Raw genomic sequence first — 27,624 nt, 5'->3', positions numbered from 1 at the left:
GGGTAGGACAATCGTGTCTAAATTTAAAATGGGCTATTTGAAAAAAGTGAATTGAATTCAATATCTACGATCAAAATAATTGCACTAATTTCATAATTAAGAAAAGCAAGAAAATAAGAATAAATTGACTTTGATGTACAGATGTAAAATACTATAATTAAAAAAAAGTAAAAATGAAAAAGAATCCATCTTACATGCCGATTTTATATAATAGCCCCACACTTTCCCTACATTTCTTCGGTGACGCGCTCTCTCCCTCTCTCTCTCTACTCCCATCCACACTGATTTTGTAGAATCGCCTTACAGAAAAAAGCTTCGTGAGGAGAAGAGATGGCGGTTCAGCTCACCGACGAACAGATCTCCGAATTCAAGGAAGCCTTCTCTCTATTCGACAAGGATGGAGACGGTCAGTGCTCTAAATTCCATATCCTGATTTGCATTTTGATCCCTATTTCTTAATTTTATATGATTGCTGTGTTTCTGTTGTCGATCTGTTTCTGCGAAGTAGATCTATTTACTTGTTGAATGCTGTTAATTTCTCGGCGTATTTAGGTTTTTCGTCATCGCTTTATTTGTGAATGTTGCTGTGATCTGAGTGAGAAACATAGATCGCTATTTTTTCTTGCCGTGGTTCATCGTGGTTTACGGTCTATTGGTCTGTTATCTCCGTCATTGGTGGAGTTGCGTGTTTGTAATTTGTGTTGATTTGATATTTATGATAAGGAATTGGATTTTCCATGAACCTAGGGTTTTTTCTCTCTCGCTCTGTTTGTTGGAGATTTTATAGATTATTAGCGACGATTAGCTCAATAATTTATGCATTGTTTGTCTTCATTTATATCTTTCCTCATTTTAATGATGACCTTAACCGCTGTTTTTTTGCATTAAATCAAGCAAATCTAGTTGTGTTCTGCGCTAATTTGAGCTGAATTTTTAGTTGTGTTGTGTGGCGATATTCATGTCATTTATGGTACACAAATTTGGTAGCATTTTCAGATTGGATCGTTTGTTGCGGTTGTGTTAGGTGGAGAATCGGTCTGGCATTTCTTCCTGAGACCAATTTGGAAAGAAATAAAAATCCCCCGTCACAATTTTTATCTTACAAATGCTTTGTGCTACACACTAGCGTCATACTCTTATAAGATATCCATTGTCTTTTCCTGTTGTTGTTTAAAATGTAAAAAATTAAAATGAGAACGCTTTATAGTTATCAAATTTGTAGCATACATATACTTGGATCATACTAAAGATTTATTCGGCTAAGTTTAGAAAAGTTATTATCTTTGCCACACTTACATGTAGTCATGTACAGCTGCTGCTGTAATGCAATTTGTGACTTGCTACTTTCTTACACACTATGTTTCTGGAAAAAATGATTTATAGGTTGCATCACCACGAAGGAGTTGGGGACTGTGATGCGTTCTTTGGGACAGAACCCGACGGAGGCTGAGCTCCAGGATATGATCAACGAGGTTGATGCTGATGGTAATGGGACGATTGACTTCCCAGAGTTCCTCAACCTGATGGCTCGCAAGATGAAGGACACCGATTCTGAGGAGGAACTCAAGGAAGCTTTCAGGGTTTTTGACAAGGACCAGAATGGATTCATATCCGCAGCTGAGCTCCGCCACGTGATGACAAATCTCGGGGAGAAGCTAACTGACGAGGAAGTTGATGAGATGATCCGTGAGGCCGACGTGGATGGCGATGGCCAGATCAACTACGAGGAGTTCGTCAAGGTCATGATGGCCAAGTGAGGAAGGAACCAACTCCCATGTTGAATTTTTTAAGTATTTAAGATAGATCAAAAAATGAAACAGAGCGGATTAAGTTTGATGAGATATCTGTTTCTGCTAGATGTGCTTTTGACATTATTAGCTTTACCTGTTTGCATTGTTTCAAAGTGCTGTTTTTCAGTATATGCTTGTTTTTGGTGTCCCAGATTTTAGTATTTTGGGTTGTTAGTCTTTGCTTCTATTTCCCTTCAGTATTGTTTCTACAACATTTGGAGAACATTGTGCTTTGATTTTTAATCATCAGTTAAGATTTTTTTGATATTCCAATTTGTTAAGTATTTTCATTCTTTCTTTACTTCCATTCAACACTCCACGATTGAGACATTGTACGAGTGTTTGGTTTTATTTGTTGTCTTGTTAATCTTGAAATTTCTATAGGTTAGAGTAATTGTTTAGGTGTGATACCTATTTCTGTTTTTTCACACAATTATCAAATTTTGTCGAATTAATTCACAAATAAATGACTAGTTGATGTAGATGTTCAATATGAGTACACGATTGTTTAAGCTATACCAAACTTTTGCTTCAGTATTGGTTTGGAAAATTCAGGATAGTTGAAGATTCATAGAATTCATGTGCAAACTAGAATTTTGTGAAAATTTGTGTACCACGACTATACCATACCCTACCTTCAAATTTTGTTCATTTATCAATAAGAAAAATTAAAGGAGTTGTGTATAAGAAAAGATAAAGATAACAAAATGAGAATATAGTAGAAATCTATATTGTACAATAATTAACAAATATCTTCAAAACATATTCCGTGCTCTATATACAGTTAATTGCAATAAAATACTTGGAATAGGAACAAGATTTCAAATAATAAGACCATTGCAATAAGATTAGCAATTCTACAAACAAGATTATGTAGTTCCAATGCTCCCATGCAAATGCACATAATTCTAACACACAACAAATTACAAGTTACAAAAGTTTACAAATTTAAGGCGACTATGCTAATTACTAAACCATTATTATACTGAAACAACACTATAGAAACCGAAAACAGCTTAATTATCTACTCTCCAAAGTTGAAATCTCATCACTCTTTAATGAATATTAAATTAAGATGCCTAACACTCAACAATCCGTTGCAACTTTTTGGTTAGTAACATCAGCTTAAATTATGATTCCCTTCTTCATTGAAATATCACAATCTTGTAACAAATCCAGCTTTAGATTACAAAAAATCACAAAATAGATCTCACATGCTAGTCAATCCAGCCTCACTCAAATTGGCATTTTCACAAAAAAATTGATATAAGAAAAACAATGGAGCTTGAAATTCTTGGGAAGGAACTCGCTCCGAAGGGATGCCAGTCCACTCCGAAACTGCCCAGGTGGTCCAAAACGGGCAGAAGGACAAGGGCGGTGCGGGCTCACCACGACGAATTAGCGACTGAGAATCTCCCACCAAAGAAGAGAAAGTTGGAATCAAGTAGTGAAAGAAATGGGAAAATTTTGAGTTACAAGATGTCCACAAAGCACCATAGATGCAACATATGCAAGAGGTCTTTTAGTAGCTACCAAGCATTGGGTGGCCACAAGGCCCATCACAACAAGGCGGTGGCGGCGGCTGGGGGCAGAGGAGACGATGGAGTTCTGGAAGAAGCGGTGGCCGTGTGCGGCGGAGCAGTGCACCGGTGCATGTTTTGCTACAAAGAGTTCTCAAAAGGGCAGGCTCTTGGTGGGCATAGGCGGCATTGCCAAGGCCCCATTGTTAATGAAAATGAAGCTAAGGTGTTTAGTTTTGATCTCAATGAACTCCCACCTGAATGAAAGGTAAATTTATCAATCTATCCTGATTAAATCTAAATTGTGATTAATAAATTCTAAATGGAGATTGATGAATCTCAACTGGACTGGATGATGCATTGTACAAATTTTATGGAGTACTATAAAGATTGGTTTCGATGTATTGTCATATAAGTTGGACCATGTGATGTAAGTTAGAGAGCTCATACTTGTGTTTGACTCAAAAATTATTACTCCTATTTATCGTATTTTTTAAAAAAATTTATACATATACAAATTGTGATTGTGTATTTCTAAAGTTGTTCCTAAATTTCTATATGAATTACTCTTCAAGTTGAGAAATTTAGTTTGAACACTCGGATCTAAGTTGAAGCTTATAAGATTTTGGATGAGACTTACCCTTTTTATTGTCACAGCCGATAATTATATGTGACCACACTCATCTTTTCAACTATAGAATCAATGTAGTTCTAATTGTAACTTTAGTAGAGAATAATGACTTGACACCAAAAATTCACAGTAGCATTCTAGCAAAATTCTGATACCAATCCCACTTCCAAGTTTTAACAAATACATTCAACTCCCCCATGGCCACATCAATTAATGCATAATATAAAAGCATAATAATTCATGGAGGAAAAGAAGCAAAAATCTTTTTTTTAGATGGATAATTGAGTGACCAAAATCTACGTCAAAAGAGAGAAGAATGAGAATGTACTCTCCTAATATGCTTACTGATACACAATAATACTTTTACAGCAGCAGATCCCAAAATCAGACACTTAATAACATCATAAATTTTCTGTACTTTTTGTGTGGGACTGACTCAACATACTCGGTTCCCAACAGTTTGATACAGTGACTTCAGCTGTGTGTTCCATTTGTCAATTGCAGTGTACTTTTTCATTCCTTTTGACCTGCAACCATAACATATTGTCTTGATTTTATACATATGCTTTGGAGTCTGTGGATGATGAAATCGGTAAGTATTAGTATTAAGGTTGAGGTCAATTTTGAAGCTCAACCTGTCACCACGCTCCAACAGCCGATTCACTTGATCAATGTGCCCAGTAATCCGATTATCCAAAATGAGTGACACCAACAACTCTTCAACGTCCTTCTCTGGGACATTGAGCTCCTGCGTTGTTAATTTAAACGGTGGTTGGTAACAAAAAAAGGAAAAATTCAACTTGTGCCTATGAGAATCAGCTTCGCAAGAAATGTCTTGCTGCTCTCAGAAATAGCATACCAAATGGATTTTACTGTCTGTACCTTTCCCTATTATTTATAAATTCTATCAATGATGTGGAAACAAACCAAGCAAAATAGTATAGAGAGAGCCAGGGGGGAAAGGGTTCCTAGCTAAGCACATGAGACTTGTTTTTACCTTTGATATGAAGGGGATCCGAATCCGTGTGTAAGGCTTGATGAGTTTGAGCAGCACTTGAGTTCTCACATTCTTTAAGAGATCTTCAATGTAATTGCGAATAAACAGATCATCCATAATTGTCCTCCTGTTACTCTGCAACATTTCCAACAAATTATTACAGGGTTACACGCACAAGTTTATGAAGGGTCAAAACTGTTCAGAGCAATAACATGTTTTGGCAAAAGCATACCTTCAAAATTTTTTCAAACTCCAAAATCTCATTCCTTTGGTATGCTGCGATTAGGTTTGTCATTGCTAGAATCTCAGGATCATTTTTGTATCTGCTTAGCAAATGAGGCAAGTAGACAACTAAGTTTAGATTCAAAATATATGCTTGAATAACACTGAGATGCTAAAATTCACCAAACAACTTACGGCTTTGCCTCTTGACCGTCAAATGGATTGACTTCTGATTCCATCAGCATATTTGCCAGAACCAAGTACCTGACATGTAGCGATTGAATTCAATGGGCATTCTAAAATTTAATCAGGAAGGATATTCATGTTTTGCAATTTCAAAAAATACATCAACTGCATGACCCAAAGTCAATTAAATTAAATTAGGTCCAACCATTAATCTATGACATATCCAGCTAGAAGATAACTTGAGCATGCTAACTATCAAGATATACTGTACCAACCAGCCTATATACGCATGCTAACTATCAAGATATATCGTACCAACCAGCCTATATACGCATGCTATCATAGTTCACAATAGTTTCCACTTGAATTGGCATAGAGTTGCTGAAATAGCTCACCAGCCATTCTAATAACAACTCGGGGTGACAGCTTCTTGTACAGAACGTTCTCCAATCTTTTATGCTTAAAAACATAACAGCACATATAACTGACTTCAAAATAGAAAGCTTACATGTCAATTAGATAGGCAATCATTCGAGACAAAATACATAGAAATGTAAGTATACATTTGTGAAGACAATTCATCCACACACAACACAAACAACATAGACGCACATCTAACATAGCATTTAAACTGGAATCTGCATATTAGATATGCTGAAGAGGGCCAAGAGGTAAATAACAGTCAGTTTTAGATTATTTTCAACCAGATAGGTATTCTCAGAGTAACATGAATACAGTAAAGGAAAAAAATCAGTAGTATCATCCCTATCCCCTCCATCCCCGAAAGTGGTAAATGAAATAATTAAGTCAAGGCATACTTTAGGCATTGGATGCGCCTTTGATTCCCAGCTTCATCATAGTTTTTGAAAGCTTCAAAGAAATCAGTGGCTGCATCTGGCCATTGTCGCTCTGCCATATGCATTTTCCCACCACATTCACGAATAATACCCATGATTCTTGGATGAGGGATTGCAGATTTGACAGATAGTGCTTTTTGGTATAATTCCTGGAATAAATTCAGAGCAATATTTAAACAAGAAGGTCAAAATATTATATCATCATTCATCAGCATAACTTTTTTTAATCACAAAGTAGAAATATGCTACAGCACCTTCAGTTTTTTGTTGTTTTTAGTTTCAGTGTACATTTGGATTTCAATCGCATACACTTCCAACAATTGTGTGCCTTTCTTTTGATCATCAGTACCATCTTCTTTTTTACAAGATTTATGAAGCTCCTTCAAAATCTGAAAAAGAATTCTGAAATTTGAATAAAAATATTCTGAATCAAATTTATTAATTTGCAACCTTCAGAAATACCTTACTCATCCGCCCATATTCGCCAATATCAAACCATATTTTGCACAACTTTAGATTTGTCTTGAACCATAGCCTCTGTAGCAAATAAATAATAACATGAGAATTTTCCACTAATGAAAAAAAAAATCAAATTAATTAAATAATTAAAACTTAATTTAGACCAAAACAACTCTTCACCTCATTCTTTGCCTCTTCAAGGGCCTTCAGGGTGGTTTGGTAAAACTCTTGCAGCAGATTGAAGTTCTGACCGGCAGATCCAGAGATAAAATCCATGATATTGTTTATGCATTTTTCACTGTAATTTCGAGTGACTGCAGACTTGATGTAAGTTAACATGTCCCTGTAGGCATCCATCATTTCCTTGTACCTCCCAAGTTTATAGTAAAGCTTAACAGTTTGTTTCAAAGCTTTAAATCCCCTGAACATAAACAAGAAACCAACAGTCAAAGACTGCAAACCATTCAAGATGCATGGTGTCAGCAAGTATCGCATCTACCCGACCAGGTGCATGTAGCACCTATTATTTTGAATAATTTAACATCGCTTCAGGTAAGGAACTTCAAACTGTTCAAATTGAGAAAACTAGACTGTTATTCTTTTTAGCTCCCGTCATCCACAAAACAGTATGATCTGTACTCAAGTTTTAAGTACCTACTGCTGATAAAATTTTCCTCCCACAACAATGCTTGTTAGCAGAAAAACTTAAGGAACAAACAGACTCTGAAATTTTAGCAGGAAAATGAAGACACAGTTTTCTTCTCACAGGTGATAAAACAAAAGAAATAAACCAGATGGCTTGTGAATAGAGCTGTCTCCATAAAGATCGACATGAGCCCTCAAAACAGGAACGCTCATGATTAGAAGATGATTTCCGTAATGGCCGTTTAAACTCAGATAATGAATCAACATAAGAAATTAACTAATACTAAAACACATCCGAATTAATCAGAAAATTGGAAAAGAGAAAAAAAGATCTAAAAACACACTCCACAAAGATCTTTCACTTTCACTGTTACATACATATATCCATATGATATGACCATATTCTGAAACTTGAAAACCTTTATCAAAGCTAAATAAAGCAATGGATGAGACTTGAGGGAACATGCTGGTTTCCTTTATCAGCTTAAAAAACAGAGAGCATAAAAAAACTAAACGCCACACTATTAGCTGCAAGATAAATAAGAAACAAGTGATCAATTACCATTCAGCCTTTTCTGGTTCCATACGCACCACTTCTGCAAAACCTTCAAGCGCCCCTTCAGGGTCTGTTTCTACTAACCCTATACGAAAACAAAAACAGTCGCGCCAACATTAACAAATAGCAAAGCTAACAGCAACAGTGTATAAAAGCTAATGAATTTCACTCAGAAATAGCATAGCCAAGTCATTAACCCATTCATATTCCCAAATTCAAATAATGACTTGTACGCAAATATAGGGTATACAGAAATTGGCGAAACAAGTAATCAAAATGGTAAAAGAGGGTTAAATTCAGAAACCTAATTGTACCTTTAGAGTTGTAATACTGATTTTCGATATCAACATCCTGTTCCTCCGGCTCCTCGTCGGAGTACTCAAACCCATAATCCTCCATATCAGCATCTGCACCATATTATTATACGATTAAAACAAATGGCGTGATTGAGTAAAGAAAAGATCAAAACCTAGACTTTTCGCATTACCTGAACCCATCGCGATTTAGTATCCTTTTCAACTGAAGATTTCGTGTAAACCCACAGTGTGTAGAGGATTTCCAGTGGAGAGAGAGAGAGAGAGAGAGAGAGCTCAGTTTGATTGAATTGGGATTTTGAGATTATTAAAAATTGCTCTAATTGGGCTTTAGATCTTCAATTAATTCACGTACTGGGCCAAGCATTTTCAATCAAATTTGATATGCAGAATTTTAGTGGATGAATTTGGAGCTTTCAATTTACTACTACTATTATAGAACTGTGGGCCCATTATTCTCGAAAATAAATCTAATTGCAAGGGGATGGGTGAGTCAATTTAGAGCATCTCCAGTGGGCGGATGCCCCATTAGGACATCCACTAGGACATCCCAAAAACACCTCCTGCCACGTCACTAGGACTTCCCATCCCACTGCCACGTCACTAGGACATCCCCTGCACAATCCGCTCTTCCCATCGCCCTTCCCACTAGGACATCCCGCAATAAAAAAAATCATACATTTACAAATAAAACAATTTACATTTACGGAAATAAAATTTGACCGAGAATACGAATGAAATAAAATTCAACAAGCCGTATATATAGAGTTTTTAAAAAAAAAAAATTTAAAAACGGGACGTCCGACTGGACGCCACAATGGCGGACGTCCGCCCGCCCGTCGCGCCGACGTCCGAGGACACCCGACGTCCTCACGGGACGTCCGTATCCGACCTTCGACGCTCCAATGGCGGACGTCCCTAACGCCCTTCCGCACGTCCGACCCGACGTCCTACCGGAAGGCCGCCACTGGAGATGCTAGGGTAATGATGGATTATTCACTGATTTTTTTAATATAATCAATTATAGTTTTCATTTATCCATGATAACTCAGAATTTCTGATTATTGGATAGAGGAGACCGCTGAGTTTCTTCACTTCTCTTTTTTTTTTGTCTCAAACATTTACTTTTTTGTTTTTGTTTTTGTTTTTAATAGCATTGTAGTAGTATATCAAAAGCTGAAAGATAAACTATAAATTACACGTAATATATTTCAATATTACACATAGCATCCACTAAAGTTTGATAAGATCACAAAAGTCTTCACGCAAATCTCAAGGCATTTCAGTTAAATTAATAAATATACTGAGCTCACATATTTTTTTAAACCCATCTTGTAATTAAATAATAAGTGAGTATATTATATCGATGCAGGGTTATATTTCTAATATGCTTTATTTCTTGTCGTTTTACTTAATAAAGGTTGGCCAATGGAAGACGTTTCATGTTGTGATTCTAGAAAGTTAATATTTATTATGGTCACGCTAATCACACTCTCCAAAACTAATGTTTTTTTATCTACATCTTTCAATGATTCAATTCACATAATACTACATACAGTACTATATTAAGGGTATAAGTAGTGATAAAATGTAAACACATATATTGTATAAACTCCAAACTTTTCAACACAACTTCAGCACAATGTCATCACAGTGTAAAATTTCAAGATTTTGATGTCAACACAGCATCAACCATTGACATTTTTATTGCTATTATTTTATCATCTATTGATATTTTCTAACGGCTCAGATCATAGTTTGGAGTTTGTACAATATTTAGAGTTTGTATTTGATCACATTCCTTAAGGGTATTATATTTGTTACTTTTATCTAAATCTATACGCCACATCATATACATTATCAAACTTTGTGTGAGCACCTTGGAAAAAAAAAAGACTTTGTGTGAGCACCTAACTCTGGATCCATTGTTTGATTATTTTTTCTTGAAGAAAATGTGCGTGGTACTAATAATATTAATCATAAAAGTACGGGTTACGTTAAAGAACAGAGAATATTAGCATCGTTGTATATTAAGATATTCATAGCTGAATTGTTCTATATCAAAAATATAAAATAAAAAGAGATAAATATAGATAAATATAAATACTAAGTGAGTCATTCCTTTTATTGCTACTTATTTTTGGAATATAACATTATTAAAGTTTAATTGATCTCTCCATCGTTCAACTAGGCATGCCATATGCATCCAAATTTGATTAAAATAATTGTTTTATGAAAGCATGATTGTGAAGAGTTGAATTGTTGAGAGCAATAAGAATTGCGATTTTTTTGGATCCAATAAAAAATGACTAGGAAAATAATGTGGTTTAACCAAGATATCGATACATCGTATTCACAAACTAAAAAATAATAATAAAAACCTAGTAGAAACTAGTCAGGATATTTAATGGTTATTATGTAAAAGGAATATTCAATTGGCTACCTAACAAAAAATTAAATGCCAATATACTCGCCGTCAGTTTTACATGCAAGATATTTTATTACCACTATATATAGTGTCGCATTCACATTTTAATAGTACATATTTGGTGATTCATAAAATAAGTAACAATATGTTGTATGTAATGTAACGACATATATACATTGACGAATTTAGAAAATCAAGTTTGTAGGATCGGATACAAATACAATGAATAAGGTCATCGATGTTAAAAAAAAAAGGCAGTGAAACTATCATTGTTCAGTTATTACACTATGCAATGGTGTGTGGCATCTTCAAAAGGCAAATTTAATAAAGTTTAAATGGGCGTCTTGGATTGTGGCGGGTCAACATGGGTGATTATAATATCCAAAGTCCAAAAATTCGACGTGAAACAAGCTGAAATTTAAAATTCGATATGATTTTTTTGAATTTTCAGTTCTAAGTTTTTTTTAAATTTCAGATATTTAGATCGAATTGGACAAAAATCCGAATGCACAGTTGTAATATTTTTTTGTACTACTACTTAATAATGAAATCAGTGGAGAATGAAAGGATGATTAGAAGGGAATGGCAAATATATCGATACTAAAATCTAGGGTGGTAGACAGTATTTGTGGATATTACGATTTCATATGTATATATCAATACTTCTATGATGAATTTAATACAGAAACGAATTTCCATTATTTTGTTAGGTGAACATCATAATCATGAAATATTTTCATATCAATCTACATTGATGAAAATTAAAGAAAGTGATTATACTTTGCCAAAAACAAGTGCGAAAACTGAGGTGTATTCAGAGAGATAGGTGAGATAGTATATATATATATATATATATATCATTTTCCTATATTTCCTCTTTTTTCCTTCTTAATATCAGCCATTAGATTAGAGAAATGGACGATCAAGATCAACATTGGGTAATTAATCTCGTGTTGCATTATTTGTCCTATTCTGTGCATTATGAGGGTACAATAGTAATCTAATAATGGCTGGAAACCGCTACGAATAATGCACCAAATGGTCACGAGTAATGCATATAATTGACTATATAATGCACAATATGTTAACTGCAATGCATACGAATAAGATGTACCATGTTATGATGTTTGGACACACGTTTCTTGTTTCCCCTAAGGGTTTAATAAGCTTAGGGGCTAGGGGATAGTACGTAGACACGTATGTAATCTTCACATGGTAACGAGTAATGGATATAATTGACTATATAATGCACAATTTGTGAACTGCAATGCATACGAACAAGATGTGCTGTGTTATGATGTTTGACACACGTTTCTTGTTTCCCCTAAGGGTTTAATAAGCTTAGGGGCTAGGGTATAGTACGTACGCATTAATAACAAATTATAAAACGATACGAATAATTCACCAAATTGTCACGAGTAATGGATGTTATTAACTATATAATGCACAATATGTGAACTGCAATGCATACGAATAAGATGTACCATGTTATGATGTTTGACACACGTTTCTTGTTTCCCCTAAGAGTTTAATAAGCTTAGGGGCTAGGGTATAGTACGTAGACATTACTAACAAATTGTTGTTATTGGAATATACGTATGTGCATTATTTGGTTTAGGTAGTGCATTATGTAGCTGTTAATTGTCATTATCTCAGTATATTATGCATTATTAGAGGTATTGTGTATATGTGTTAATCAACGGATTGAAGATTACATACGTGCATTTAGTAATGTCTACGTACTATACCCTAGCCCCTAAGCTTATTAAACCCTTAGGGGAAACAAGAAACGTGTGTCAAACATCATAACATGGTACATCTTATTCGTATGCATCGCAGTTCACATATTGTGCATTATATAGTTAATAACATCCATTACTCGTGATAATTTGGTGAATTATTCGTATCGTTTTATAATTTGTTATTAATGCGTACGTACTATACCCTAGCCCCTAAGCTTATTAAACCCTTAGGGGAAACAAGAAACGTGTGTCAAACATCATAACACAACACATCTTGTTCGTATGCATTGCAGTTCACAAATTGTGCATTATATAGTCAAATATATCTATTACTCGTTACCATGTGAAGATTACATACATGTCTACGTACTATACCATAGCCCCTAAGCTTATTAAACCCTTAGGGGAAACAAGAAACGTGTGTCAAACATCATAACACAACACATCTTGTTCGTATGCATTGCAGTTCACATATTGTGCATTATATAGGCAATTATATGCATTACTCGTGACCATGTGGTGCATTATTCGTAGCGGTTTCCAGCCATTATTAGATTACTATTGTACCCTCATAATGCACAAAATAGGACAAATAATGCAACACGAGATTAATTACTCAATGTTGATCTTGACCGTCCATTTCTCTAATCTAATGGCTGATATTAAGAAGGAAAAAGGAGGAAATATAGGAAAAGGAAATGAATACATCCCTCTATATATATATATATATATATATATATATATATATATATATATATATATATATATTCTGCGTTTAAGAATGGTTCTATCTTGATCACAATCATATATATATATGACTTGTCACTTATCTGATCAAAATCATAACTAAAAAAATCATATTTCAACATTAATATCATTTTGCAATCAGAATAAATATCAATTAAATGCTTAAACTATAACTTGAGTCGCAAATATATATTCTAAACTATTGATACTACTATTAAATTTGTAAAATATAAAACCAATAGTATATTGTTAAAATATCATGATCGATGGATGATCAAAATTGTTTTCAAACGAAGTTGCGCTTTTTTACGTTTTTCTCAATTGTTAGTCTTTTTATAGAATAACGTTTATTTTCTATATTGTTGTAATCTCTTACGAATAAACTCATTCTTCTATATACTTAATGATATAATAGTTCTTCATGAATGATTTCACACATGACATCGAGTATTTGGATGAAACATATTCATTTTAGGATATCCTTATGTACACGATACACACTTTTCCACCACAAGCTCATACGTGAATATTAATATTATTATATTACTCCATCATCTATGTTTTGATTCATTTTGGAGAATAAATTCACACTTGCAAGAAAAAATCATTCGCTACTGCAATGGAAATTTTGTATAACTTGACAATAATTTGGAATGAAATAAAATGAGGATTTCATGGCCATCAAGGATTCAACGTAAATATGAAATGGAATGATAATTTATTTTTTTAATAAACATAAAAAACTATATAAAAAGATTAATTTATTTTTTATTAATTAATATCATTCTTATAGTTGACAACTATATAATATAAAGATTGAACGGAATATATTACATACACACAATAAAGGTTGGTGTGTTTGAATTAAAGTTTATCTTTCATTTAAATAAGAACACAATTATTTTGTAGCAATGTTTTTCTTGGTTTTCCATTTCTATTTGTGGTGTTTGAATTCATATTATCTATATTTCTTAATAACACATCTTTAGTTTGTTATTCAAAGTCATATTATAGTAGGAAATTCCAAAACAATCTTCTGACTTTTTCTAAAATTCCAAGATTGAGGGCTATATTAGTAATTTTAGGTAATCTAAGATTGAAATAGGGTTGCACATATTATTATTACTCAATTTTGCATGATAATAAGACAACCATTTTTAGTTTTAATTCAACGGGCCCTTGCCTATTTTGAATGTGTCACACATAAAATTTAACCAACATATCAAACACTAGATTGAGCCATTAAATGCACTCTAAATGTGTCTATCTACCAATTCAAACACTGAGGGACCGGCTACATGCACACACATATGTTGGAATGAGGAAATCCGAAACCAAGGAATCAATCAATAACAGTGGAGGAAATCAAATGAAAGATCGTTATAAACATGGAAAAATAAAATCTTTCTATTCATGTACTTTGAACACCCTCAAACTCAAAGCGGTGAGGAGGAAATAAATCTCAGTAAATCTCAATCTATTTCTTAAGAAAACAGTCATATTACCACCGTCGAGATTCAAACCTTAGAGTGTCCACTATAAGGCGGACACGCCCAATAGCCCCGCCCCAGTTTTTGTCCATAGCCCCAGTTTTGTTGTCCATACCCCCAAAATTCTATTTCCGCCACTATAGTGGACACCTCCAATAGCCCCCAAATTTTATTATTAAAATAATCGCAGTGTAAATAATAGAAGACCTCCACGGCTGTAAAGGTGGCGGCGTTGGAGAAGACCTCCACGGCTGAGATGGAGGAAGGGGTGGACTCGATGCCCACGGTGGGGGAGATTGATTCCAATTCCAATACTGGGACGGAGTCGTGCCATATCCGGCAAAACCCGACGGGTGTGATGTATTGGTGTCATATCCCGATTCCTGAGAGTCGGGTGAGTCGTCGTCTTCTCGATTCATTTTTTAGATAGTGGTTGTGTGGATAGTGAGTGGATGGATTTTGTGAAAATGATGAAAAATAAGTAGAGGGGTGTGGTATTTATAGAGGGAGTGTAAAAAAATTTCAAATTCCACGCAACCGGCTAATACGCCGCGGCTATGTCGTCCACTATAGGTGCCGCGCCTATAGGCGCAACTATAGCCCCCCGCCGCGTCCTCGCCCCGCACCCGGCTATCGCGCGTCCGCCGCCTCTCGCCCCCCTCGCCACGTCCGCCCCCGGGGCGGACAACCCCTAAAAGAGTGATTAATGTAACAGATTCAAAACATCAAAGCTTAAGAACAAACACATTAAAATTTACAAATCCAATCTTTTTATGATAAATCGCATAATTCAAGTTGAAAGGAGTACATATTTTATAAAAAAAATTGTAAACTTGAAAAATCAGTAAAGTGAAACAAAATGTCCCTGTCGGAAGAGAAAATAAATGAAAAAAGGTCAAAGAATTGATGTTGGCGGCCTACCAATTAAAAAAAGAGAAGATGCAGAAAATGGTGGTTGTTATCACTGCATACGTACCTCTCCTCTCCTCTCCTCTCCTCTCCTCCCATGCATTTCACGACCTTGCCCCCTGGAAATCCCGTCCCCACCTCCGCAGTTGCTGTGAGATTCACGTGCATATTCGCATCAATTTTTTATCCTCTCAATCCAGCTCAATTACCACTACTTTTTACTGCAAGATATCTTAGAAACCAATTTGATAATCAGCTAACAGCCGCTTTAATTTCTTGGAAGCTTCTGAAAAAGAGAATAAACAATTGCCAACTGTAAATAATCATTTTGGTGAAGCTTTTTAATTTCATCTTGATCATTTTAGGAACCCTTTCTTTTCCTGTGTGATGGCTGGTTTTGGTTTCTTGCCCTTTTCTCAATTGGGGGCCAGTGTTTATCTCTCCCTCTCTCTCACACACACAAAATCTTGAAAAAAGTTTTGAGCTTTATTTGACCCTTTGCATACTCCAAGAGCCGCACTGCTGCAGCTCCTGCTCTGATCAAATCATTGAGCTTCGATTAATATTTACAACTCACAATATTTGAGTCTATCCTTTTGGATTGTTGGGCCCTTGTTTCTCTTTCACACCCACAGTTTCTTTTCACAGGTATATATATACGTGTGTTGTAGAGAGATGTGCTTTACTAGTTGTTTTCCAACATTTTCCCCTAAAAAGGCGCTGTCTTGAAACTGGGTTTGGGAATTCTTGAGGGATTTCTTTGAGTTGGGATTTGGGAATTTGGGTTGAAAAGGGAGTGATTATTTCGAATTGGGATAGATTTGCGGCTGAGTTTTTTTGCTGCTTTGTTTGTGATTGTGATTCTTGCAATTTGCCAGCAGAGGTTTGGGATCTTTCAGTGGTCATGAATTTTTTTATTCCATTTTGTTTTGTTTAATGTTGTTGGGGTCCTTTTCTTGTCATTAGTTACTAAACCAAAGTCACCTTGAACTTTGAAATGCATGTTGTTGTTTAATTTTGTATAATACTAATATACGTGATTAACCATGATTAGTATTTTGTGATTCGCTTTGACCCTTTCTTTGCTTCGATTTAAATTCTCATTTTTTTTATTTGGTCAGTTTTTTTTTTGTTTTGTTATTTATTGATTTGTTGATTCCTCAAATGATACTCTCATTGCTTATTGTAGTTGATCAATATTAACTGCCTATACAATTTTGAAGAATTGGTAAAAAACAATGAAGAAAGTAAGAAACAGAGATAAATCAGATCATTTGGAGAGGGAAAAAAAAGTTTTGTTGGCTTTCAAATGTTATATAGTTAGTTGAAAGTGTTTATATGGTTGATTCTTTGCTTTTGAAATGAATCTTCATTGGGGCACTCTGTTTTCATGATCTCTGAGTTTGAATGGATGCACTTTTCAGTTTTTGCAGTCGAAGTAGGTGCCGTTGATCTGCAGAGATTTCTTTCTGAAAAAACGGAAGTGAGTGCGAATCAAGTTTGCAGAGATGAATCAACCGAAAAAAGTGAAGCGTATGATCGGGAAGTATGAGCTTGGAAGGACAATCGGGGAGGGCACATTTGCAAAAGTGAAATTCGCAAAGAACACTGAGACGGGGCAGCCTGTGGCGATCAAGATTCTTGACAAAGATAAAGTTCTTAAGCACAAAATGGCTGAGCAGGTTGTTGATCTTTGCTTTAACCTTCATAACTTACTAGTTTTCACTTTCTTCAGATTTGATTTTGAAGCCGAGTTGATTAACTTATTGCTTTATTGATTTTGCAGATCCGGAGAGAGATTGCTACAATGAAATTGATCAAACACCCTCACGTTGTTCAGCTATACGAGGTATCTTGCTTCTTCCCTCTCTGAATACATATTTGTATAAATGATTTTGACCGACTGTTTTCGTGTAAATGAATAGTGCATTAGCAATAAATGCAAGAATATTTACATTTGGTCGTCTAATCATCTCTTTTTTCTTTAGGTAATGGCCAGCAAGACCAAGATATTCATCGTTTTGGAATTTGTTACCGGAGGAGAGCTATTCGACAAAATAGTAAGACAAGAACTTTAACCCTTTCAATCCTCGACATTTTTATTATTCTTCATTTAAGCATTCATATTTGAAATCTGACGTATGTCGTCTAGCAGTACATTTCTATTATCTTATTAAAACTAAATTATGTTACTATAAAGGTAAATCATGGAAGGATGCGAGAAGATGAAGCTAGAAAGTATTTTCAGCAACTTATTCACGTTGTCGATTATTGCCACAGTAGGGGGGTTTTCCATAGAGATCTAAAGGTACTTGACCAGCCTTCTAAATATTCCACGAATGTTCGAAACTTTACTATTATGCTTGATTCTGTATACTTCTGTTGCAGCCGGAAAACTTGCTGTTAGATGCTGCTGGAAACCTCAAAGTTTCCGATTTTGGGTTGAGTGCTCTGTCCCAGCAAGTCAGGGTAAACTTCATAATGAAAAAAATTGGTTAATAAGTAGTACTTATACTGCCCATTTTGTTCAAATGCCAAAAAAAATTCTGTTAGTTTTGATATAAAGTGTAGAAATAGTTGCCATTTTGTAAATTCCAACTAGTGGAAAACGATTACTTATTGATATAATTTTGGCAGGATGACGGTTTGCTGCATACCGCATGTGGAACACCAAATTATGTCGCTCCGGAGGTATACATTTCGTCTCTCTTCGCCTCTCCATTTAAGTTGTGGTTTTTTGCTAATTTTGTTGAAATCTTCATAGGTACTTAATGATAGAGGATATGATGGAGCAAATGCAGACTTGTGGTCTTGTGGAGTCATACTTTTCGTATTGCTTGCGGGCTACTTGCCTTTCGATGATTCAAATATTATAAACCTGTATAAAAAGGTGAGCATTTTTTGTGATTTTTCGGACATTTTACTCGTTTTTAGTTCTGCTACAGTTTTAATCATTTGCTGTTGGACATGTCCAGATATCTTCTGCTGAGTTCACATGTCCTCCTTGGCTTTCCTTTGGTGCCATGAAGTTGATTACTCGAATCTTGGAGCCGAACCCTCTTAAAGTGAGAACATTAGTCGATCGCTATACAAACCTATTTGGTTTATGCTCTCACCATCATCTCTCTCAGAAATTTAAGTTATCAGCTTCTGCATTTTTGCAGCGAATTACAATCCCCGAAATATTGAAGGACGAGTGGTTTAAGAAAGATTACAAGCCAGCAGTGTTTGACGAGAAAGAAGATGCAAGTTTGGATGATGTGGAAGCTGTGTTCAAGGATTCTGAGGTACATATGCACAGTTAAATCTCCACATATTTCGATTTGCTAATAGTTTTGATTCGTAAAAAGCATCTCACTAATTTATTTACAACAGGAATTTCTCGTGACGGAGAAGAAAGAGCAACAGCCGGCTGCAATGAATGCCTTTGAGTTGATTTCGATGTCAAAAGGTCTCAATCTAGGGAATCTATTTGATGATGAACAGGTATGAACTTTTAATGCAAAAACTCTTTGCTTATATAATTAGAATTGGAGAAATCTTAGTATTGACTATTGAGATAAGATACTCAATCATAATGTATTTTATCAATCATGAAAAGTAAACGTCGCGTGAGATGATGTATGCAGTGATTTTCAGAATAAGCACGACAGTGACTAACCCGATTCTCATGTCTTCAATGACAGGGGTATAAGAAGGAAACTAGGTTCACGTCTAAATCTTCAGCAAAAGATATTATTCAAAAGATCGAACAAGCTGCAAAACCTCTTGGTTTCGATGTTCAAAAGAAAAACTACAAGGTAATGGTTAATTCTTTAGTTACAAACTAAACGAGCAACCTTGTTTCGTGCTTCCTTTTTGATAATCTTTTTCCAAACATTTCCAGATGAGGCTAGAAAATTCAAAAGTGGGAAGGAAAGGGTACCTCAATGTTGCAACTGAGGTATGTCGTTTGTATATTGCACGTTAACTGGGTATTATATGAAAATTTTTCGTACATTGTTTGCGCGGTATGTGATCTGAATTTACGTGCTTGAATTAGGTTTTTCAAGTCGCGCCTTCTTTGCACATGGTTGAGGTTAGGAAAGCAAAAGGAGATACTCTTGAATTCCATAAGGTAACATTATTTGGCCGAAAGTGTGGTTTATAGCATATGCTCCTTTCGTTCCACGAAATTAGTATTATATTCCTTATTTAGACGTCGTCCACATTCTTATTTTGAATTGTCTTATAAAAATTTTCTTTTACCAACTTAACCTTAGTTGATGTTTGTGAAGATAATATAAGCATTTAACCAAATACTAATTGCATATAGTTAATTACATTTGCCAAAGAACATTAAATGTAATTTCTTACTATGTGTAAAAATGATGAATGTGTTGATCTCAACTTAAAAATCTGTGATGTTCTTCATATGCAGTTCTATAAGAACCTCTCTACATGCCTTGAGGATGTAGTTTGGAAAACAGAAGAGGATATGCAACAAATGAAGTAAATCAAGCCGCGATCTCAAAGAGCGCGTTTTAGATTCACGTGTATAAATTGATGGATTTGTCATTCTTTCGTTGATTTGGATTCTCTCGCGGGACCTTTTTCTTCCGAGAGAGGAGCATTGGCTTCCGCAGTTTTGAGCTCAGTTCTTGGTGTGAAGACTGGAGATTATAGATAGTTTTCTTGTAAGGTGTGCTTTATTAATAGTTGTGTGTATAAGGAAGAACACACTATTCATTGTAGTGTATTGCATTTCAAAGATTGAACACATAATTGGGAAAATCTTGTTTTACTATTTGCCAATGATGAGAGACAAACAGTATTACTATTACTAATATAGACATATAGTATATGAAGTTTTTGGTGGATTGTGTCATCACATTACAAAATGTGCAAAATGATTATAAGCTTTCTCCTGCTGTCGAGTAGGAGTGGCTCTGCCCGATCGACCAGGCTCTCGTTAGCTCCTTTGGTGCTCGTGTCGTCTCCATTGGCTCGAGAAATTTAAAATCACTTGTGCAAAAGTCTTATATAATGAACATGTCACTTCAAACCACTCAATTATATTAAAGACAATAAAATTCTCCATGCATCGCTCGAGAAAAAAAATTGAAATCGAAGAAAAATATCGGTCGAACACGGGATAGCACTTCGTCGCAAGACACGAACTATAGTCATTACAACAATAGTCACAATCAGATATTTCTCTCAGTACTTCTGTATGATCTCTATCAGACAGTTGAAATGGAAATAAATCAATCAATAAAATAAAAATGGGACAAATAGGAACAAGGCAACCAAGCTGCTAAACACAACAAAGACAATAAACTTCAAATATATTCACTGGAAAAATGTGAACTGGTAAAAGTGACTCTAAAACAAGCTCAGCAACTTCCTTCACCAGTTCTGTCGTCTGGCCCAGCAAGCGCAATCTGTTTGAATAAGCATTGTGTGTTATGCTCATTTTTCGAGATAAGTTTTCGAACAAAGTGCATCATGTTGAAGAAAAAGTGACTAAAATGAACATAAGATTCTGCTTTCTCCTTCAAGATTATGATACTTACGTTGCAATCAAATGCGAATCTTCTTGCCAGCATGATGGCTGCGTTTCTTTCTCGTTCCGATTCAAATGCTAAGATGAAGGACAATCCCGTCTTCGCTTGCCAATATACTGACTGAGCTGCAGCGTTCCCACCACCTCTAATTCCACAAAGCTGATGTATATAAAAAAGGAATTGTAATTATATCCCAGGTAAAAGATAGCCTTGATGAGGGCATCTTCCACTTAATAATATTTGTGTTATCTTAGGTAAAAGATAGCCAGCGAAAACTCTCTTATTTTGCTCGAAAGTTGTGATTTGGGCAACAATGCAGACTATATCCGTAATACCTTTATATTCAGACTAAATAGTAGCCACATGGTCAAGTTTGGACTATAATTTAACACTAGTTTTTGCGACAGTCGGACGACTACCTGCATTGAATTGGAATAGTACTCCTTAGCTATAGTTGTTTGCCCTTTGCTGAGTTTTATTCTCATCTTTCCTATATGAAGCACATGGATTGACTGTGAAGGATGATCTTCTCCATTCATCTGGATAAGGAGAGCCTGCAAAGAAAGGTCTTTCCTTTATTACGATTTGGGAAACACGTAATGAAATGAGAACCAACCCAAAAACAGTTTGCACGCATGTAATAGGCCGGGGAAAATCTTACACAACAATGAATTCACAATCATATTATATATAAATAGCCACCTAAACAATTTATTTACCCTCTTTTAAGTGAATTTATGGAAGACATGTTGCTTTGTAGAATTTTATAAACTTAAAGAGTGAAATGTAAGCATGGCTATTTTTCATCTCTTTTATCTTCATGGCTGCTTTTTTGTCTTTACAATATTAAAATGGCCATTATTTTCTTGGCATCCTCCGATCAGTAATCAATGAGACAAGTCAAATTAATCCAGCAGATTATTTCAAAGAAACGTGAACTTTCTATCAGGGAAAGTAATGACACAAATATGAGGCGCATCTCCCACAAACACATGCATCATGAAAGCCAAATTTTCGATCAACAAGATGAATAAACATACAGTGAATTCGGTGTCATGCCTCCGCACCAATGCCTCTACGTAGTTTCCCAATCCTGCAGCTGTTGAGAAAATAGATTTAGTTATTTAGTGTTAGAATTAGTGAAATAAAAAAAAGAAAAGGAAAGGAAAATATTTTTACAGACCAGGATCAATAGGACCAGAAGTTGATAAAGTAATAGTCTGATCATCAGTCGAGATATTCGCCTGCAGTACTCTTCCAACGTCAAAAGGTTCCGGAGCATATACAGATTTGTTTGCCCCTGGCATAGTGCATAAGCCAGTAAATAACAAACACATTAAAGCTTTTGAGAGAATTAATTTTATGAGGGTATGGCATATGCTATTTCCTGCACGATTAAGTGAGAGACTCAAGGACCTCAATTTCAATAAGATATCAATAACTCATACAAAGAGCCAAACTTACAAAATACTAGTACACATTAAAAGGAGATGGGATTTTCTTCAAAGGGTAATGGCGTCTAAATACACAAATTTTCACCAGTCACCAAATGCTCGTTTTGCATATGAGCAAAAAAATTTGCCTCCAAAGACACAAACTATCAATTGTTCCAATTTTTTCAATGTTTGCCGCTTTCTGGTGAAGTAATGCCAATGTGGCTATCTGAAATGGTAAATTAATGATATCATGACAAGTTGAGCATTGACATCCAGATCTAACCACTTCATTTAGTGCATCAGCCTTTTAAAGCAATTGACAACTGTTTGAATACTTATATTAACTGAAAGTTGTGTATTCAGAAGGCAAATTTTCAATTAATGTGCAGAACCGGACTTCGATGAAAGTCTGTGTATCTAGGCGATGTTACCCCATTATTTATAGCCAGAAAGGTAATAACAATCTGCGAGCTTGTAAAATACCTCTGAATATTCTACGACTTGTATGATTATGGCATTGTCAGTCAAGATCATTAAATATTAACATACAGATACCTGATATAAGTTCTTTCTTGCCATCCTCAGAAGTAGTGCGAAACCACTGAATAGTGCATTCAGAAAGCTCCGGAGCACTATCAGAACAAGGATATATCCGCAGACATGAACCCAGTGCCTCAGTGCCATCTATATCGTACAAACGAAGCAAGTTTTCATTGCCCTTTTTGCTTGCAAGCTGCAAATTTCAATATCAAAGTGCATCTTAGCTATTGGTTTTACTTTCCAGGAGTAAAAAACCAATATCCTCATATTGCCACCACGAGCATTTGACTTCGTATAACAACCTGGGCTACGAACAGAAGGCGCCTAACATGACACTTTTAACATTTTCATTTGCCAAAACGGTTACATCATGTTACTTAAAAAGCCCCACCACCCCATTTTATAGGCATATAGCCTTTCCACTTACTATTCTATTTTGATGTGGCATATTAATTGAGATCTGTCATTGCTTTTTAAAAATGATTAACACTATGTTATCTCTATTTTTCAACTTCCATTCATAGTATTTTTAGCTTAGTTATGGTAAGTATTGTTAGACGACTAAAATGGAGAAGAGAGAATTTGTTCCATAGTAAATTAACGAGCATGTCGTATTAAGCAAAACATGTGATAATGACTGCATAATTGTAAGGGATGAAAAGTTGGAAACAGATGTAGAAGAAAAAAGAGAAACCTCTTTCTGGAGCTTTAGTGAATGCTTCGACTTTTCCACAAGTTGAGTCCTTAATGCACGCAATTCGTGTTCCATGTCCATGACCTGGAAAACAAATTTTCGTATCACTAGCAATAGGTATACAATACACAGTACAGAATCCAAAATTTTAAAAATTTAACTATTGTAGATGAATGAATGGTGTAACTGAAGGTAAGTGAAGTATATTTGTAGTAGCATCATAGTTTTCATATATTACTTTTATTTGATCAGTTTGTGCGTTCGATGAAAATAAAAAGCATCAAAATGAAATATCATATTGCGTACATATGTAATTACCTTACTAGGCTGATGCAGCATTTTGATCCGCCTAGCCTCTTGGACATCCTTCATCAACTCATCCAAGTCCTGATTCCAAAAACAGAATGCCACTTTATACATCAAAATATAAACTGTGCATTACTTTTCCATCGTTGTTTCAGGTTTGTTTGAGAAAACAAAGCATCACCACATAAATTTATTTTAAGTAAATGACCTGCTTTCCTGCAGCTCTAGACATTCGTTCGTGTTCCTGAAGAGCTTCTTCCACTCTCTGCACTGCGGCTTTAGCATTCTCGATTTCTGCCTTTGCAAAAGCTCGTTCTTCGTCAACAAGCTTCTTAGCCTCTTCAGAAGCCTGCAAGAGAAGGCATCTTCAGTAGAAGATGAAGAGATAACAAGAAAAAATTTGTACATGAAGAAGTCCTTAACCAATATCATAACATTTTTGCACAACAGCAATGAGTCTTACATTGTTAGTCGTTCATCCTGTTACTCCCTGGAAGATTAAGAAGAAATACTTACAGAGAAGAGAAGAAGCAAGGAAAGACGACGAACACAGTCTGATAATAAAAATTGTAAATGCGAAGAGGGCGATTACATCTGGTTACTAAACACATTCGGTAGTTTTACCTGCTTTAAAAAGGTAGCGAGCCTTTTGACTTCAGCCTTCTCTTGAATAAGCTCGCCTTCCCTCTGAGTCAACTGAAAGGCTAGGGATTCGACCTGAAAAAAACAAAAGAGAACATATGGGGAAAAGTGAGACACAAAGTAAGCAGATAAGTAGCACTGGCAGCCACTTTCAAAAGCATAGCTAATGGAATCGAGTAGCTATATTTTATTCACATAAATAGTTTCATTTTTTTTCGTATGATGCAAATATGAAGGTCTTTAAACAGACATATTGGATGCTTGTTCATGAAAAAATAACTGTTATTGGTCGAGCACGAATAATAGCCATGTTTTAAGCATAAATCGGAAAAAAATCTTGACATCTTGATAAGAACAAGCTTGAGAGGTATGTATAGAAAAAGGAGAACACGATAACTAACAATGGATATAGCATCTGCGACATCATCATTGTTCTTGCCACCAACTCGGCCTTTCAGAGCTTCGAGAGAATCCCTGAGTTTCTTCAGAATCACATGTTTCTCCAACGAAGCTGCCTCTTTAAGTCTCGCCTGCAACAATATTGCAATGTACGAAATTCAAATGCTTGTCGAGAACAACACATACGAACCCAAGCTCTCCATATAGTGGTTCCACATCTTTAAAATAATTCATTAATCAGCTAAGTTAACGATAGATAGACCTGATCAGATAGCTTTGCAGCGGCAGCCAAACCCTTCTCGAATTTGCTAGCAAGATCACGTACTGAGAGGCGTTGCTGCTGCTCCAGAAACAGTGCATTCTCTCGTGCAACCAAGTCCTTTGTAGACAGTGTGTTCAAATCTTCTTTGACCTCTACAATCTGATTGTTCGTTCCAATTGTGTATCTTGGAAAACGAGTAGAGGCAAAAACCACATCTGCTGACACCGGTGAGACGGCATCCTTTTGCACCGTGTAACTAAATCCCCGGGCAAACCTTGTCATTCCGAAATATTTCCTAAAAATCGGCCATAGAGTAACTTAAATTAGCATTGTTAACAAAATCTCTGTAGTGATTTTACTTGTTTCATATCAACATTTGGGCAAAGCACAAAATCAATGGCATATCTTTACATCTTTGATTATCATAGGAAACATACAAACTGAGAAATGTTGCTATCATTTGCGACCCTAACCTTCTCGTTTTGCTCAGATGCTTCTTTATTCAACCAAAATACCAAATTTATCAGAAGAAGAGTGAAAAAGTCTACGGTGAAAATGCAGACTATCAAAACAAAGAGGAATTAACCACCATCAAAATATCAACTAATTCTTGTTGCATAGCAGCAGCTTTTCTACCTAAGCACCCACCACACTCGGAGACCCTTAACCAAGCAAAAAATCCGAATTAGGCAGTAAATATAACACTTCTGTCCAAATTATAAATGCAAAAAAATCAAGAAAAAAAAGGAAGAATAGCATCATGAGCATACACGAAAAGATTGGATTTTTAGTCTTTCCACTATAGCATTGAACACATTTTTGACAAATAATGTTACATAAAACGCAATTATAATGACCAACACCACCAATTCACATAACCCTAATCCAAGAAAATTCCCAATTATCTGACAGCAAATGTAATACTCATGTCCGGATGAAAAATGCAAAAAAATCTAAGGAAAGGTAAAAAAGTATCATCGGCATACCACAAAAGAATGGATTTTTACCATTGCAATCACCAAAAATAAACGATTTGATTTTCAGTCCTTTCACTATAATCCCATTGAATACATTTTTTAACTAACAATGTTACAAAAACGCAAATGTAGTAATCAAAACCACCAAACGGTCTGGGAGGCTAACCAGCATCCCAAAGAAAATCAGCATAAACATCAAATATATGTCAAGCCAGAAAATCTTTTGGATGAATCAATTAATAAGGAAAAAATAAAAAACAACAAAAATAAAAAACTAACCCACACTAATTTTCCCAGATCATGCAATGTGAAGTGGAGGTAGACGTGGTTCTTGGAAATTAAAACTGAAGTGATAAACTGGAGCACAAGAAGTCTAGAAACAGTGCTTGAATGTAAGGGATGGAGAATACATGTGATTGCAGAGAGAAGGTAAAGTTAAATGAAGTCTGTTTGCTTTTAGAAAGCCAATGAAATGAAAGGGCAAAGGGGTATGTTTCCTTCATCCCTATAATTGCACATCAACTATTTACACTGCAACTGTTGCTGTGTTGTCACCATTTTTGTATTTTAACCAAAATTAAATAGAATATCCATTCTATACCACATTATTACAGTCACAATACACGTGTAATAACAAGATTTTCCTCAAGAAAATTATGAATAAATGAAAATGCCTAATAAAGCTATAAACTTGGAATGTACTATCTCTTTATATTTGAGATTGTCCTATGTTGATTTGAATTTGATAGATTCATGATTATAATATATAGATCTACTTTCTAATTAAAAGTTTTTGAGGTTTAACTAATAAAACTGAATTTGATTGTAATAAAAGAAATTATAGAGGATAGTATCATTATCATAGTAGTAATAAAAAAAAGAAAAGAATAACTAAAAAGGAGAGTGCAGTTGAGAAGTGAACTGTGTATTGGGCTCACCAATCATTATGTAGTGTTGTTTAGCTTAGACTTCAAATTTTCATCTTTTTTCCCTTTCTTTATTAAAATCACCTAGGTATCACCTATATCGATTCATGTAAAAAAAAACATGTTATCGATAGTTTTTTTCCAATCCCTATCAGTCATTTATGAAGCTTGTTTTTATTTGTAATTTATTTTTGTTTTATTGATAATGAAAGTCCAAAAGCATAGGATACCTTTTCATTATTTTTGTTTTGAATCCGACTCAAGGCATTTGGCTGAACTTATATAGGGTTGAATCAAGGTGGCTCATTAGAGCATCCGCAGCGGTGGCGAAAGACGCCACCGCCGTCCGCGCCGTTGGCAAGGCGCAGGACCGCCGCCGCTGCAGCCGCGCCGCTGGCACGGC

At 35.3% G+C, this 27,624-nt stretch overlaps 4 protein-coding genes and 1 pseudogene across 5 annotated transcripts; 3 read left to right on the top strand and 2 right to left on the bottom strand.

The window, feature by feature from the left end:
- The first annotated feature begins 225 nt into the window (after positions 1 to 225).
- Positions 226 to 2,057, top strand: LOC121748880 (calmodulin-like). Its single transcript, XM_042143434.1, has 2 exons — positions 226 to 406; positions 1,384 to 2,057. The coding sequence occupies exons 1-2, from the start codon at positions 331 to 333 to the stop codon at positions 1,755 to 1,757; spliced, it is 450 nt and encodes a 149-aa protein (XP_041999368.1). The 5' UTR covers positions 226 to 330; the 3' UTR covers positions 1,758 to 2,057.
- A 1,011-nt stretch (positions 2,058 to 3,068) lies between these two features.
- On the top strand, positions 3,069 to 3,575 carry LOC121749060 (zinc finger protein ZAT10-like). Its single transcript, XM_042143676.1, has one exon. The coding sequence runs from the start codon at positions 3,069 to 3,071 to the stop codon at positions 3,573 to 3,575; it is 507 nt and encodes a 168-aa protein (XP_041999610.1).
- Positions 3,576 to 4,182: 607 nt separating this feature from the next.
- On the bottom strand, positions 4,183 to 8,510 carry LOC121748879 (COP9 signalosome complex subunit 2-like). The gene is made up of 12 exons (XM_042143433.1): positions 8,351 to 8,510; positions 8,178 to 8,270; positions 7,870 to 7,948; positions 6,843 to 7,083; positions 6,666 to 6,740; positions 6,458 to 6,592; positions 6,165 to 6,352; positions 5,356 to 5,424; positions 5,171 to 5,261; positions 4,939 to 5,073; positions 4,577 to 4,689; positions 4,183 to 4,468 (listed from the first exon to the last, which is right to left on the bottom strand). Exons 1-12 carry the CDS (start codon positions 8,358 to 8,360, stop codon positions 4,378 to 4,380), a joined length of 1,320 nt encoding a protein of 439 aa, XP_041999367.1. The 5' UTR covers positions 8,361 to 8,510; the 3' UTR covers positions 4,183 to 4,377.
- A 7,074-nt stretch (positions 8,511 to 15,584) lies between these two features.
- On the top strand, positions 15,585 to 20,287 carry LOC121748722 (annotated as a pseudogene).
- A 325-nt stretch (positions 20,288 to 20,612) lies between these two features.
- LOC121747211 (stomatal closure-related actin-binding protein 1-like) lies at positions 20,613 to 26,794 on the bottom strand. Of its 2 annotated transcripts, none has more exons than XM_042141210.1 (13): positions 26,579 to 26,794; positions 25,319 to 25,613; positions 25,059 to 25,187; positions 24,640 to 24,732; positions 24,224 to 24,364; positions 24,028 to 24,096; positions 23,710 to 23,793; positions 23,031 to 23,208; positions 22,223 to 22,339; positions 22,080 to 22,138; positions 21,459 to 21,593; positions 21,049 to 21,198; positions 20,613 to 20,916 (listed from the first exon to the last, which is right to left on the bottom strand). In XM_042141210.1, exons 2-13 carry the CDS (start codon positions 25,598 to 25,600, stop codon positions 20,869 to 20,871), a joined length of 1,485 nt encoding a protein of 494 aa, XP_041997144.1. In that variant the 5' UTR covers positions 25,601 to 25,613; positions 26,579 to 26,794; the 3' UTR covers positions 20,613 to 20,868. The 2 variants fall into 2 exon arrangements, with proteins under 2 accessions (XP_041997144.1, XP_041997143.1); XM_042141209.1 differs by having other exon boundaries at positions 26,575 to 26,793.
- Between the last annotated feature and the right edge of the window lie 830 nt (positions 26,795 to 27,624).

This window comes from Salvia splendens, chromosome 9 (assembly GCF_004379255.2).
Source record: "Salvia splendens isolate huo1 chromosome 9, SspV2, whole genome shotgun sequence".
NCBI classification, from domain to species: Eukaryota; Viridiplantae; Streptophyta; class Magnoliopsida; order Lamiales; family Lamiaceae; genus Salvia; species Salvia splendens.
The sequence above is the reverse complement of the archived record's forward strand: the minus strand, read 5'-3'. Positions and strand labels throughout refer to the sequence as shown.

Bases quoted from the DNA above. Each gene is read 5' to 3' on its own strand.
- LOC121748879 (XM_042143433.1), bottom strand. The intron at 5,425-6,164 runs GTATGCCTTGAC...GCTACATGTCAG, and splicing joins AGGCGCATCCAATGCCTAAA to GTACTTGGTTCTGGCAAATA. The intron at 5,262-5,355 runs GTAAGTTGTTTG...TTTGCTAAGCAG, and splicing joins GACGGTCAAGAGGCAAAGCC to ATACAAAAATGATCCTGAGA.
- LOC121749060 (XM_042143676.1), top strand. From the start codon at position 3,069: ATGGAGCTTGAAATTCTTGGGAAGGAACTCGCTCCGAAGGGATGCCAG.
- LOC121747211 (XM_042141210.1), bottom strand. From the start codon at position 25,600: ATGACAAGGTTTGCCCGGGGATTTAGTTACACGGTGCAAAAGGATGCC. The intron at 22,340-23,030 runs GTATCTGTATGT...GCACTATGCCAG, and splicing joins CAAGAAAGAACTTATATCAG to GGGCAAACAAATCTGTATAT. The intron at 22,139-22,222 runs GTCTGTAAAAAT...TTTTCTCAACAG, and splicing joins TTCTGGTCCTATTGATCCTG to CTGCAGGATTGGGAAACTAC.
- LOC121748880 (XM_042143434.1), top strand. From the start codon at position 331: ATGGCGGTTCAGCTCACCGACGAACAGATCTCCGAATTCAAGGAAGCC. The intron at 407-1,383 runs GTCAGTGCTCTA...AATGATTTATAG, and splicing joins ATTCGACAAGGATGGAGACG to GTTGCATCACCACGAAGGAG.